This window comes from Elgaria multicarinata, chromosome 16 (assembly GCF_023053635.1).
Source record: "Elgaria multicarinata webbii isolate HBS135686 ecotype San Diego chromosome 16, rElgMul1.1.pri, whole genome shotgun sequence".
Lineage (NCBI taxonomy): Eukaryota > Metazoa > Chordata > Lepidosauria > Squamata > Anguidae > Elgaria > Elgaria multicarinata.
Window position 1 is genome coordinate 10,590,107 of NC_086186.1, and position 14,593 is coordinate 10,604,699.

General features: G+C 49.5%; 1 protein-coding gene across 1 annotated transcript in view; it reads left to right on the top strand.

Moving 5' to 3' along the window:
* The first annotated feature begins 678 nt into the window (after nt 1–678).
* The window catches only part of HCN4 (hyperpolarization activated cyclic nucleotide gated potassium channel 4), a 101,587-nt gene continuing 87,672 nt past the window's right edge, over nt 679–14,593 (top strand). Inside the window, exon 1 of the mRNA XM_063142237.1 lies at nt 679–1,469. Within this exon, the coding sequence (XP_062998307.1) occupies nt 679–1,469 (791 nt within the window). The remainder of the gene's footprint in view (nt 1,470–14,593) is intronic.

A 14,593-nucleotide genomic window follows, 5' to 3' on the forward strand; every position in this document is an offset into this window, starting at 1 on the left:
TCGGCAGTTGCTGCCATCCTCGCCTTCCTCACCTTCGCCATCCTTCTCATTATTATTATTATTATTATTATTATTATTATTATTATTATTTATTAATTATTATAAATTATTATTATCGAGGGTTATTATGTCTGCTTTCCCGGAGGAGCGGCTGCCGCACGTTTGCATCTGGAACTCGCCGCCGAGATGTCCGGGCAGCCGAGGGGAAACCGGGCGCTGAAGCCCCGGCGCCCGCCCGCCCGCCCGCCCGCTGCTGTTGCTTTGGCCGCGGAGGACTGCGCGGGCAGAGGGCAGGGGGCCCGCGGGCCCAGCGGGACTCCAGCGAGGCGGGGAGGACGGCGGAGAAGGGGCTTCCTGGGGCCCGAGGGGGGGCGCCCTCCGGCCGCCGCCGCCGCCTTCCGGCCGCCCCCTTGCGAGATCGCCGCCCCCTGGATGCAGCCCGGAGGCAGGAGCCTGGCCCGGTGGTCCCGCTTGGGCTGAGGAGATGAGGAGGACTCCGGTGGCCTGAAGGCGGGCGGGGGAGAGCAGGAGGGGAGCCCGAGCCCCCCTCCCCCCGGGCGCCGACCTCCACGCCTCCCCCTCCCCCCCCCGGCCTCGTCCACGCGCGCTGCCTCCTCCTCCTCCTCCCCCCCGGCTCCCGGTTTCCTTCCCGCCCCCTCCCACGCCAGGCGGGCGGCCATGGACAGGCTGCCCCCGTCGATGCGCAAGCGGCTGTACAGCCTCCCGCAGCAGACCGGCCCCAAAGCCTCGATCATGGACGAGGAGGACGACGACGACGGGGCCGGAGGTGGCGGCCAGGACGCCCGTCGCAAGAGCATCCGGCTCCAGCCCTTGCCCGCGTCGCCGCCGCCGCCTCCGCCGCCAGGGGGCGCCCGCGGCTACGGGGCAGGCGAGCCCTCGCGGCCGGGCGGCGGGGAGGCCGTCGGGGGCCCGGCGGAGGGGGCGGCGGCGGGCGGCTGCCGGCCGAGCTCCAAGAGCAGCACCAACGGCGACTGCCGGCGCTTCAAGGGGAGCCTGTCGTCGCTCGCCAGCCGCCACCCGCACGACTCGGGCGAGGAGCGGCGCCTCATCGGCAGCGAAGGCGACGCCGCTTCCCCCGGCGATGAGCCGAGCCCGGCCAGCCCCGCCGAGGCCGAGCGAGCCCCCTTGGCGGCGGCCTCGTCCCCTTGCCCGTCTTCGCCTGCCCCGGACGCGCCGCCGCCCTCCTCCTCCGCCGCCGCCGCCTTCATCAAAGTGGAAGCGGGTGGGGGTCCCGCAGGAGGAGGAGGAGGGGGCGACCAGATCACCCCGGACGACGAGCAGAGGCTGGGCCAAGCCGGCTTCATGCAGCGCCAGTTCGGGGCCATGCTGCAGCCGGGGGTCAACAAATTCTCCTTGAGGATGTTCGGGAGCCAAAAGGCGGTGGAGCGAGAGCAGGAAAGGGTTAAGTCCGCCGGGTTCTGGATCATCCACCCGTACAGCGACTTCAGGTAAGAAGGCAAGCGAAGCGAGGCGAGGCGGGGGCGGGGGCGGGGGCGGGGGCGGGGAAGGGCGAGCTCTGCTTCCCACCACCCCACCCCACCCCACGGCCACCTCTTCACCAGCCACAGGTAACTTTGGACTCTAGTTTCCCAAGTGCTTAGTTTCCCATCAGTGCTGGGGGCGGGCGGGGGAGATCTCTCTTTGGAGATGCCACAAAACTTTACGCAAACACCTTAAACTTTGTTTCCCTTCTCCCCCCTTCTCTCTCACACATACACACTTTATTAGGGTGAACACATGGAAAGGAGGGCAGGGCTCCTGTATCTTTTAACAGTTGTACAGAAAAGGGAATTTCAGCAGGTGCCCTTTGTATGCCTGCAGCACCTGGTGAAATCCCTTCTTCATCGCAACTTTTAAAGCTGCAGGAGCCCTGCCCTGTTTTGTTTCTGGTCAAAGAGGGCAGGGTTCCTGCAGCTTTAACTAGATGAAGAGGGGATTTCACCAGCTGCTACATGCAATGACACCTGCTGAAATTCCCTTTCTCATGCAACTGTTAGAAGATGCAGGAGCCCTGCCCTCCTTTCCATGTGGTCACCGTTTAAGTTATATATTGTACTTTCTCTATATGATGGGAGGGGAGCCATGGCTCAGTGTGGGAGAGCCCTTGCTTTGCACACAAGATGTCCCAGGTTCAAACCATTCGAGCTCCATTTCCTGCGCAAAATCCTGGAGTGCCGTTGCTGCCGGCCCGTGTTGACAACACTGGGCTAGATGGGCCAAGGGGCCCAAGGCAGCTTCAGATGTGCCCTGTAGTATCGAAACAATGATGTGATCTCAAAGGAATGAGATGATTGCAAAATGCGCCCCCCCTTTCACACCTGATGCACCAACCGCAAAGGGAATGACTCCTGCAGTCAGATTATAGGGTGGCTAACTCAGGCGTCAAGCGTGAGTGTTTGCTGGTACTTGCTCTCCATTGCGATGTTGCAAACTTGGGCGTATTTCCTTGTTTCATTGGTTTGAGTGTTGGTTTGTTTTTGTGAAGGATCGTCATTGAACTCAATGGGAAGTACTTTTGAGTAAATATGTGACACCTGGACGCAGGTGTGACTAAGATTGCAGCTACGGATTCATCTGTGTACTGTAGGGGCAGATCCACACATAGCCTTCGGGACGCCCTGAAGGCGCTTTGGGGCGTCCCGAAATCGATGATGTGTACCCTACCTTAAGCGTCCCAAGAAGAGGCGGCGGAGGAGGGGGAGGAGGAGGAGGAGGAGGAGGCTCCTCGCGGGGACGGGATGAAGACTTGCCGCGCCTGGCGCCTTCGCCGGGCAATCAGCTACCCCCCCCCCCCGCTGTTTGCCTGGGTGAGATGTTCACTGCCGCCCACCTACCCGCCGGCCTCCTTTTTGCCGGCGAAAGAGCCCCCTCCTCCTCCAAACATACCAGCAGCTTTCTATCCAGGACAAGAGGGCCTTTCCTACTCCTCCTACTGTTGCATAGGTGTTAATATTGCAGCATCTTTAGCCAGGGATGTCTATGTCTGTATCACGAACAGGCTTGCTGCTCGAAGGAGACGGTTTCATTGAATTAAAGACCAGACATTGGTGCAGTTAGGTCATTCTAGATCCTGGAATTAATAGTCTTGTGGCAGCGGAGGGGGGTGTGTCTTTAGATGTACATTATGCTACTTATTTCCAAATCTGGCATATCAGCCCTGCTTCATTTGGGGACAGTTTTGCTGATTGGGGCCCTGGACGTGTCCCTAAAGTCCTGACCTGATGGCGCCATTGAAACTAAGGATATGCCATGTACCTGGCACCTCTCTCTCTCTCTCTCTCTCTCTCTCTCTCTCAAGCTCCAGTTTTAAAGAGAGGGTGGATTAAAGCCTTTATTTATTGCAAGAAAAGCTGTCTGAACTTCACCAAGCGGGGGTCAGAGGGGGAGGTCCGGGAGTGGCGGCAGCTGATGAATGAATTAACTTCATAGCTAATTTCTTTCAAGTAACTCAGCCGCAGAGGGTGACGGAGGAGGGGCCGGTTGTGCCAAGGAACATTCCGAATTAGCTGGTAGCTGGCAGACTTTCTTCTGTTTCCGAATATGCAAAATGTTGCAATCAATAAGAAACGGTTTAGTGCAATCAAGAGCCAGGTCTTTATTGTGTTAATTTTAATTACAACCGGCTTATGCAATAACTTTGCAGAAAATAAAGAGGAAAAGCATTTGGGCCGGGTAAACAGAGATGAGGTGGGGGTTGGGTGGGCGCTGATTCAGGTTTATAAAAATAGGGTGATCATATGGAAAGGAGGACAGGGCTCCTGTATCTTTTAACAGTTGCATAGAAAAGGGGATTTCAGCAGGTGTGCTTTGTATGCCTGCAGCACCTGGTGAAATTCCCTCATCATCACAACAATTAAAGCTGCAGGATCCCTGCCCTCTTTTGTTTCTGGTCAAGGGGGCAGGGTTCCTGCAGCTTTAACTAGATGAAGACGGGATTTCACCAGTTGCTACATGCAATTACACTTGCTGAAATTCCCTTTTCTATACAACTGTTAAAGATACAGGACCCCAGACCTCCTTTTCATAGGGTCACCCTTGCTTCTCCCACTTGTCTCTCCCACAAGCGCTGGAACATGGGGTTACTTTATGGAAATTGATGGGCAGGCAATGCAGGATAGACAAAAAGCATCCTTTCGTCACTCAACGTGTAATTAAATTAACATTAATGGAATTCCCTGCAATTGCGTGTGCAGATAGATGGCTGGTACTTCACTTGGCTTTCAAAAGGGATTAGACAAAGATAATTCTATCTGGAACCATTAGGCAGGCCTGCTCAATAGATCCTCCATGTTCAGAGGCAGCCTACCTTAGAATACCATTTACTGAGGGATGTGCAATAGGGGAGGACTGCTGCAAGGGCCAGCCCAAGACATTTTCCTGCCTGAGGAGGACAAGATGGCACCCACTCCCATTCCATGTGCAAAGGCTTGCTAGACTAGCTGTTGAATCTTTCTTCAGCATTGGCAATGGGATGGCATTGCCCACCATGCCAGAAGGCAGCAGGCCAGCTTAGGGGGCGGAAGGACCACACCTCTCTCTTCCAATACTTTGCTGCCCCCTCCCAGCATCTGCTGCCTGTGGCCACCACCTGACTCTGCCTAATGTTAGGGCTGGCTGTAGCCTTCACGTCCCGTGTGTGGGCAGTGGGGCAGTGGCAAATCATGGCAGTGCGTCCATCATACACACCAAAGAGTCACAGTACATAGCACAATACCCCATTTCTTAGGATCGGAGTGGCCGCAATCCTGCGCGAAATTTGTTTAGCGAGTAAGTTCTATTAAGCTCAGTGGTGCTTCCTTTAGATTGCACAGGTTCAATCTGTGAAACACGCCGATCTTTAACAGTGGATCTACTGAAAGCTGAGACGCAACCTTTAGCTGTTAATTAGAGCTGCAAAAAAGAGTAGCCTTGCAAATAAATGTTCCTATTTAAAATGCTAGCAATGAAGCAGAAACTTCAGGAAAGAACGAAAGGAAAGGAGTGTCTGCCTTCTGTTTGATTATTTTCTCTATTCTCTGACATTCTCTATGCCAGGGGTGGGTGGCCCTTTTCCACCAGGGGCCTCATTCCCTTGAAGGCAATCTGTTGGGGGCTGTATGTCAGTGGGGTGGGTGGGGTCAAAACCAGCAGTGGGTGGGACCAGAGCCCAAAGTAGGTGAGTTGCCCCTTTTCTCCCTTTCTGCCACCCCCTTTTCTTCCTCTTCCTTTCCACCATGGTTAGGAATGGTTCACACAACATGCTAAGTCATGGTTCACATAACATGGTAAGCTATAAAGGGCCTGTTCAGAAGACACCTTAAACCATGGTTTTAACCATGGTGGTTAAGCCAGAAAGCTGGGCCTCATTCAGAAGACACCTTAAACCACGGCTTTAACATAAGAAGTGCCACTCTGGATCAGACCAAGGATCTATCTAGTCCAGCACTCTGTTCACGCAGTGGCCAACAAGCAGGACATGGTACAACAGCACCCTCCCACCCATCTTCCCCAGCAACTGGTGCACACAGGCTTATTGCCTCGAATACTGGAGAAAGCACGCAACCATCAGGGCTAGTAGCCATTGATAGCCTTTGCCTCCAGAAATTTATCCAACCCCCTTTTAAAGCCATCCAGATTGTTGGCCATCACTACGTCTTGTGGTAGTGAGAACCATGGCTTTAACCATGGTGAATAAGGCTTTTTGCTTTATTCACCATGGTTAAAGCCGTGGTTTAAGGTGTCTTCTGAATGAGTCCAATGTTCAGCTCAAAATGCTTAACCATCATGGTTTAGCGTGTTGTCTGAACAGGGCCAATGACTCTTAGCCTAACCTACTTCACAAGGTTGTTATGAGGGTAAAAGGAAGAGGAGGAAGACCATGCAAATTAGTAACACACACGCAAGCACGTGCACACACCCACAACTATTACTTTGTCCGAAGGCTTTGCAGGGAAGGGAGAAATTTGATGCCTGGGGATCACTGACCAGATTAATGGGATCTGCTTGGTTGAGTTAGCACACATGGAGAGATCTGGGAAGCCTATTCTACCTTTTAAATCAGTGTGGTCAACTGTCCCAACTCCTCAACATACAGCTAACTGAGCATGCAAGGAGTGTTCTTTTTTTAAAAGCACATCATCATTTAAAGACCCAGCTGAAGTATGATCTGACTAGAGAGATACTGAACTTGAAATCAACCCTGTGCATATTTACTCAGAGGTAAGCCCCACTGTGTTCAGTGGGGCTTACTCCCTACTCTGCGAGCAAAAGATTGCAGCCTAAAATTGCTTCCCAGCTGCTTCTGTGCCAATGTGATATGGCAAAAATGTGAATGGTTTGCTTGTTTATTTTTAATGCTAATCTCGTCTTTAGATGTGTCTAATTTGGGTCTTCTTTTTAAAATAAGCCTAAGGCTTGCCTATATATATATTTGGGCTGTGATTTTCAAATTAAGAAGAGGAACAAAATTGTAGTACGGAGCTAAAACATTGCAATCTCTTGATTTGCTGTTGTTGCTGTTGTTTGTAAGTTCTCTATAATTCTTTTGTACAACTGCAACACTTTCTCACACACACCAAAGTCTGGGTTCCTGGAATTTCCAAACTGGTGTGGATATGTTTATCTTTTTTCTCCTCTTTGCTTTTAGTTTTTCATTTATTTCATTTGTGAAATGCCTAATAAACTTCATCAAGTGGCATTCTATATAATTTAAAAGCCTAATAAACCTAATGAAATCATAGTAAAAATAACAACAGCATAAAACTAGCAGACATATACAATGCAAAATCTAAAAGCCCCATTGGGTTCAAGTGTTAAAACCACATTGCAGGGATTAAAAGAGTGTATATTAAACACAAATTATTACAATATTTATAAAATCTGGGAGGACAGAAAGCCTAGTGCCTAGAAGATAGTAGTGTAGGTACATGAATCTCAGCCCTAGTCCATCTTCCTGCTCAATGGTAAGAATTACTCTCCCATCTCCACCTGGTCTTCCTCCACCACCTCCTCCCCAGATCAGCCCTTATACAATCCATACCACAAGACTTCCACTCCCAAGGTGATCTCTGCAGAGTGAGTAGTTCTAGTTGGCTAAGTCATAACCTGCTTTGATTGGCATTTACACTAGTAAGTGATCAGTTTGAAATATGGGAGTCTCTGGCAGCCTAGTGCATAGAATCATAGAGTTGGAGGAAACCTCAAAGGTCATGGAGTAGGGCTCTTCTTATGTTCTTAATATCTGCCCTTTTCCAAAGGAGGCTGTTCTGTTGTTAGGTAGCTCATACCACCGGGAAGGTCTGCCTAATATTGTCAAAATCACTTTCTGGTCCATTGATTCCATTGGTTTAGGTCCTTTGCTCTGGCACCCTCCAGACTGAACAACAGAGAACAAATTTGCTTTGTCATCTCTGTGATGACCCTTCAAGCATTTGAAAATGGCTACCCTTTACAACAACCACGGGCTGAGATTCACTGACTGGCCCAAAGTCATCCAGTGAGCTTTATAGCCAAGTGGAGACTAGAACCTAGATTTCGCAAGTCCCACTCCAGTATAACCGCTATACCACATGGCTTTCTCATATTGGCACTTAATTATCTGTTCTTCAGGATGAAGAACATACCCAACTTCTTCAACTCCTCAGAGGACTTGCTCTCTCCTTACCATCTTTCCTGCCCTCCTCTGGGCACAGTTCAGTTGGCCAATATCCTTTGTAAACTGCAATGCCCAGAGCAGGACACAGTATTTCGGATAATACTGTATTATTATTGCCTTACCTTAGTCGTTTGTTTGGTATTTATATTATTATAAGAGCTTTTCTACATATGGCATTTATCATGCAACTAGTCATAGTTGTTTATGGGTTCTTTAGATGATGCCATGACCCTCCAGTTTTGATTCTGTTTTTAAACAACACTTTCGGCAGGTTATTTTAGAGCAGGAAAAATGCAGTTTTTGTTTAGGTGAAAGAAAACATTTTTGTCGATGTGTGTAATTGTGCTATTCCATTATACCACAGTGCCACCTAGGGGTTATGTATTGGAAAAACAGGGAAGGAGGCACTTTTCGTGTAGTGCTCAGATATGAGACAAAACTGAAAGCAGATACAGTGGAGGTAAATCTTTGCGTGCCCACACTCAGAAAGGACACTGTAATGTTGGGGAAAGTGCCAAAAATGGAAGGCCTTCTTTATAAGGGTAAACTAAAGCAGTTAGCATACTTGAGTTGAGAAAACACAAAGACTAAAAGGCAAGGTGAGGTTTCTAAAATGAGGCTTGGCATGGAAGAAGCAGATTTTTCTTTTTCTCCCATAACACTAGAATTCCAGGCCATCCACTGCAATGTATCATCAGTTAATTAAAACAAAGCTGTGCTTCTTCTTTTTAAACATTTTTTTAAAAACACAATGTGTAATTAAGTTATGGAATTCATTGTTGCAGGCTATGATTATGGCTACTAGCTCAGCCGGCTTTAAAGGGGGGATTAGTCAAATTCAGGGGGGAAATTAGTCAGCAACGGTTATTATTAATCATGATGAGAGCAAAACAAAGCATGCATATGCAGAAGGAGTGTACCTCTGGGTCCCAGTTGCTGGAGGAGCGATTGTGGCAGAGGGTTGAGGACATAGGGGAGGATCCATAGTTGAGTAGGAGGTCTCAGGATCATTCCCCGGCTTATCTGGGTAGAACTAGGAAGGAATCCTGGCTGGAACCCTAGTTACCCCCTGCCAATTAGTGGCCTGGTTCAGACAACACCCTAAACCATACTGCTTAACCACAAAATGGTTAAGGGAATGCATTAACCTTTTGTGGTTAAGCAGCATAGTTTTGTGTGTTATCTGAACCAGGCCAGAGTCAACAATTCTGGGCTAAGTAGACCAATGCAGTCCCCTGTGCTCCTGTGCCATTTCATGGCCTCTCACTGTTACCCGTGGGAAAGGGAATATCGGCAGATCCAGGAGGGCTCTTATATTCCGTCCTATCCCAGAGGGTAAGAAAAATCAGTTTCTAAAACGAAGCCCAAACCAAATACGCAACCTGGACATATGCTTGTTTACTCAGACGTCATCCGCAACCCTCCCTCCAGATTAGGGTGACCGCATGGAAAGGAGGACAGGGCTCCTGTATCTTTAATAGTTGTAGAGAAAAGGGAGTTGCATCAGGTGTCGTTTGTATGCATGCAGCACCTGGTGAAATCCCCTCCATCCCAACAGTTAAAGCTGCAGGAGCCCTGCCCTATTTTGTATCTGGACACAGCCCCTGCCCCTCTCCCCGTCATCCCTCAGTCCTCCCGGTGGTATCCCATCAGCCTCTGAAAGTTGTGCTGGCTGTAGCAGAGCAGCCGATGCTGTTTTGGCCACTCTTGCCCAGGAACTCTGTAGCCAGCCGAGATAGCCAACTCAACCCTGCAAAAGAGTCCACTGAGCCCGACAGAGAACATGCTAACCAACGGTTGTGCCGATAGTCAACTTTGCAGGGCGTTGGTCAACTCCGTTGGTTATTTTAAGGGAATAGTCAACTATGGGGTGGTTTTTGCCTGACAGACAACACAATAACCAACTGTTGACTATTTAACCAATGGTTGACTACTTAAACCACCATTGCCTATTTTGTTGTCTGAACTCAGCCATTGAGTAACTACAGAGAACCCCTCTGCAGCTGCCCTTAATGCTAATTTGTGATGGACAGCTAGTGATGCTAACTGGGTCTTTTTTGAGTAGATCATGGGGAAGGAGGCAATCTTGGAGATTTCTGTCTGGCCTTGATGTGAACCAGGTCTTTGTGGCAACGAGAAATCCCAAGAGGTTCTGGCAACTTACCTTTGCTGTGTACAATGGGTCATACTTCACTGTCCTTCCAGGAGGCACTGGGAGCTCCACCCACTAGGAAAGGCTTCCCTCAACTTGGTGCCCTTCAGGTCTTTTGAACTACAACCCCAACCAGCAGGATCAATGGTCAGGGATAATAAGAGTCATAAACCAAAACATCTGGAGGCCATCAGGTTGGGCAAGGCTGCACAAGATAAAGCAATCCTGTAATCCTTTTTTTTTTTTTTTTTGTACATGATTGCTTACCCCAGAACCAAAGTGAGGTTTTGGAAGGCTTCAGCTGATCTTCTCATGGTTAGTTGCTTGGTTTTCACTCCTTGCAACCTCCAGTTCACCCCTTGAGTGTATGCATTTGTTAAAAATGAATGAGTTTCTTTTCCAACAATACAGCGCTCAAAGCGATGTCCTATCAGATTAAAGACAACATTAACAATGCCCAAGCAAACATCTAGCGTGTCCAGATCTAGGCTAAAAGTCTCTTAAAATGACATGGGAGATATTACAGCCACTTACAGCGGTGTATTAGAAAGCCTGAATGCTAGCCAGCTCTCGATGGATCCCAGCAAAACCATTTGGAAAGGAGAAGGCTTCCAAGTGGTGATCGTGAACCCTTTAGAATCATAGAATAGTTGAGTTGGAAGGGGCCACTAAGGCCATCGAGTCCAACCCCCTGCTCAATGCAGGAATCCACCCTAAAGCATCCCTGACAGATGGTTGTCCAGCTGCCTCTTGAAGGCCTCTAGTGTGGGAGAGCCCACCACCTCCCTAGGTAACTGGTTCCATTGTTGTACTGCTCTAACAGTCAGGAAGTTTTGTTAGAGCAGTACAACAATGGGCCCAATGACCTAGGGAGGTTGTGGCCTCTCCCACACTAGAGGCCTTCAAGAGGCAGCTGGACAACCATCTGTCAGGGATGCTTTAGGGTGGATTCCTGTATTGAGCGGGGGTTGGACTCAAAGGCCTTATAGGCCCCTTCCAACTCTACTATTCTATGATTCTATGATTTAGAAGGAGAAGGCCCTCTGATCTCCTGAAGAAAGGAATTCCAAATGAGTTCAGTACCATGCCATTGAATGTTCTGCCTCGGAGACTTTCAGTTCCAATTGCAATCAAAAGGCCGTAGGTATAGGCAGAGCGGTGCCAGGCTTTTGGAAGGCCATTGGGCTAGACACCCTCAATGAATCCCCTCCTCCAGTGCATCTACCTTCTCAGCATCAGCATCACCAGCTGCTCATGCTCCTCACCTTCTTCCTCATCATTGCTGCCATGTGCTTGCCTGATAGGCAGAGAGCCAAGGAGCAAGTAGATGGGGGCATCTTCTGCTCTTTCGTAACACCACTACTGTGGCCTGGGCCAGAGCAAAAGGTGGGTGGACATGCAGGTTGCAATGGTGAAGAGCAGGAGCAGGTCCATTATGCCCCCTGCTGGGGTGTGGGTCCTTGGCAGAGTCCTGACCATGCCAACCCTTGAAGCTGGCTCTGAGATAGATGGGGAGGGGAGTGAAAGGCTGTGAGAAGAGAAAGAAAAGAAGGGTGCAGGAGAAAGGCAAAGGGAATAAATAAGAGGCAGCTTTATCACGTGGGCAGAACTCTCTAGTTCATGGTGAGGAGGAGGATGCTGATGGCTATTTGTTCGATGGTGGATATAGGTGCCTGGCCCACTGCTGAGGTGGAGATCTTTCTGCAGCCATGCATGAGATGCTCAGGGAGTCAAGCAAGGTTGGGTAACTTGTGGCTCCCCAGACACTTTGGCCTATGATTTCCGTCCGCTAGGGTGACCCTATGAAAAGGAGGACAGGGCTCCTGTATCTTTAACGTGTGGCGCAGTGTGGGAAGTGGCAGTTACTGCAGCCGAAACTCTCCCCACGGCCTGAGTTCGAGCCCAGCGGAAGCTGGTTCTCAGGCAGCCGGCTCAGGTCAACTCAGTCTTCCATCCTTCTGAGGTCGGTAAAATGAGTACCCAGCTAGCTGGGGGAAAGGTAACTGGGACTGGGGAAGGCAATGGCAAACCACCCCACTTCAAAGTCTGCCAAGAAAACATCAGCGAAAGCAGGCGTCCCTCTAGGAGTCAGCAATGACTCAAGTGCTTGCACGAGAGGTTCCTTTCCTTTCCAGGAAAGGGAATTTCTGCAGGTGTCATTTGTATATACAGGGAACCTGGTGAAATTCCCTCTTCATCACAACAGGATCCCTGCCCTCTTTTGTATCTGGTCAAGAGGGCAGGGCTCCTGCAAGTTTAACTGTTGTGATGAAGAGGGAATTTCACCAGGTGCTGCATGCATAGAAATGGCACCTGCTGAAATTCCCTTACAAGTGTTAAAGATACAAGAGCCCCCTGTCCTCCTTTCCATATGGCCACCCTACATCAGCTCTAGCCTCCTTTCCATGTGGCCACCCTACATCAGCTCTAGCCTCCTTTCCATGTGGCCACCCTACATCAGCTCTAGCCTCCTTTCCATGTGGCCACCCTACATCAGCTCTAGCCTCCTTTCCATGTGGCCACCCTACATCAGCTCTAGCCTCCTTTCCATGTGGCCACCCTACATGAGCTCTAGCCTCCTTTCCATGTGGCCACCCTACATCAGCTCTAGCCTCCTTTCCATGTGGCCACCCTACATCAGCTCTAGCCTCCTTTCCATGTGGCCACCCTACATCAGCTCTAGCCTCCTTTCCATGTGGCCACCCTACATCAGCTCTAGCCTCCTTTCCATGTGGCCACCCTACATCAGCTCTAGCCTCCTTTCCATGTGGCCACCCTACATGAGCTCTAGCCTCCTTTCCATGTGGCCACCCTACATCAGCTCTAGCCTCCTTTCCATGTGGCCACCCTACATCAGCTCTAGCCTCCTTTCCATGTGGCCACCCTACATCAGCTCTAGCCTCCTTTCCATGTGGCCACCCTACATCAGCTCTAGCCTCCTTTCCATGTGGCCACCCTACATCAGCTCTAGCCACCCTAGTCAATGGTGAGGGATGATGGGAGATATAGGCCCTGGAGCTGCCCACCTGCCTGGCATGCAGAAGGTCCTTGATTGTACCTTTGATGCAAACCTGCATCCCTTTGGGTCCTCTTATTTTAGGGATGTATTTCCTCCTTTTCCAGGGACATGCAAGTGGCTGCCCTTAACCAAACACCCGCTGCCCAATGATAATCTGCAGAATGGGGGCAGAATGACATTACCTTTTGTACTTGTCTCGGGCACAAGTGACGGCGTGAGAAGGCAGCCGAGGGATGAAGTGAGGGTTGGATCTCGTTAGCCGTCTCTATGGGGCCACCGAGCGCAGCTGCTGAGCATGGCTGTCACTCCAGCCAGCAATTTGATTGAAGCCCTTGACACGAACTGTTGGAGAAACTGGCTTCTCTGCAAGGGACCCCAGTCTCATTAGCATCCCTGCTTGTCACTCCACACCAGCTATCTTGGCTAGGCTGTCCCGCGTCGCTTTGGGTCTTCTTATTCACCGGTTCAGCTGAAGAAATTATTAGGCAAATGAGATCAATGCTCAGCTTATTATATGCGCTGAATATGGGTCCTCTCGGCACAGCAGCCAAAATTTGCAAGCCGCACTCCAACATCAGGACTGATCTGTATTAAGCCGACAGTATTGGCCATTTGTCTTTTTCTTTTTCTCTTGTTCAGTCCTGATTGCTGATCTCTGTCCTTCTTGAATATGTGTGTGTGTGTGTTTAGATGAAAGCAGGAACCAAGACGTTCAAATAAAGCTATGGATAGATCTCTTGCAGGAGTGTAGTAGTCAGGGCTATTTGCTATATATCTTGTGGAAGGAGTTTTCTCTCCTCTCAGGCGAACAAAACCTATTTTCTTTCCCGCATAACAAGAGATGGGCCATCTGGGTGATTTCAGAAATAATTGAAAAGAGATGTACAGCGCAATCCTATGCATGTTTAGACAGAAAAAAGTCCTACAACTCCCAGCATCCCCCAGCCAACCAGAAAAAAGTCCTACAACTCCCAGCATCCTCCAGCCAGCCAGAAAAAAGTCCTACAACTCCCATGGTGGCTGAAGAATGCTGGGAGATATAGGACTCCCCCCCCCATCTAACCACACATAGGATTGCACCCCTTAAGGGTTATTGCAAAACGGAGGCTTTGGTTTTTTTATTTAAAAAAAAGTTTGTGTTCAACTGAGTACATCTCTCTGTGTGATCTATATCTGTTTACTTGGAGAAATCTAAAAGTGGTATGTTGGCTATTTAAAAGAAGGAGGAAGGCAAATCTCCTGCTTTTATGAGTTGGGGTGATTGCATCCTGTTTTTATAGGCACAGGGAAGAGTAGGCAGCCGTTGAAAAGAGAAGGGAAATGGCCTAGCCATCATCAGAAGAGGGAGAACGTCCCTACACCAGTTACTAGGGTCTAATTGCAACTGCATGGTTGATTGCTCATTGCTGAGAATTTGGTGTTTCTTTTAAAACCAGGATTTATGTGTATCTTCGGAAGCTTTATCAGTAGTTACCCAGATGAATCATTTATAACTTGGAGAAAAGCCCTGATCCAGTACAATAGGTTTAATAGCAAATAACAGACAAAAGGGTCACGGATTTACTATTGTGGTGGTTGTTCTGAGGATATGGGAGGTGTCCGTTGTTTCTATAGACAAGAAAGAAATCCTTGCAAAATTCCTTTAACTGTGGTATAAATGATATGGACCACCGAGAGATGTGAAATCTGCTGAAATATATCTGAAGGAGCACGTAGTACGAATTATGCCTTTTGCTATACAATGAAAACTGTGGCCTGATCAGCCACG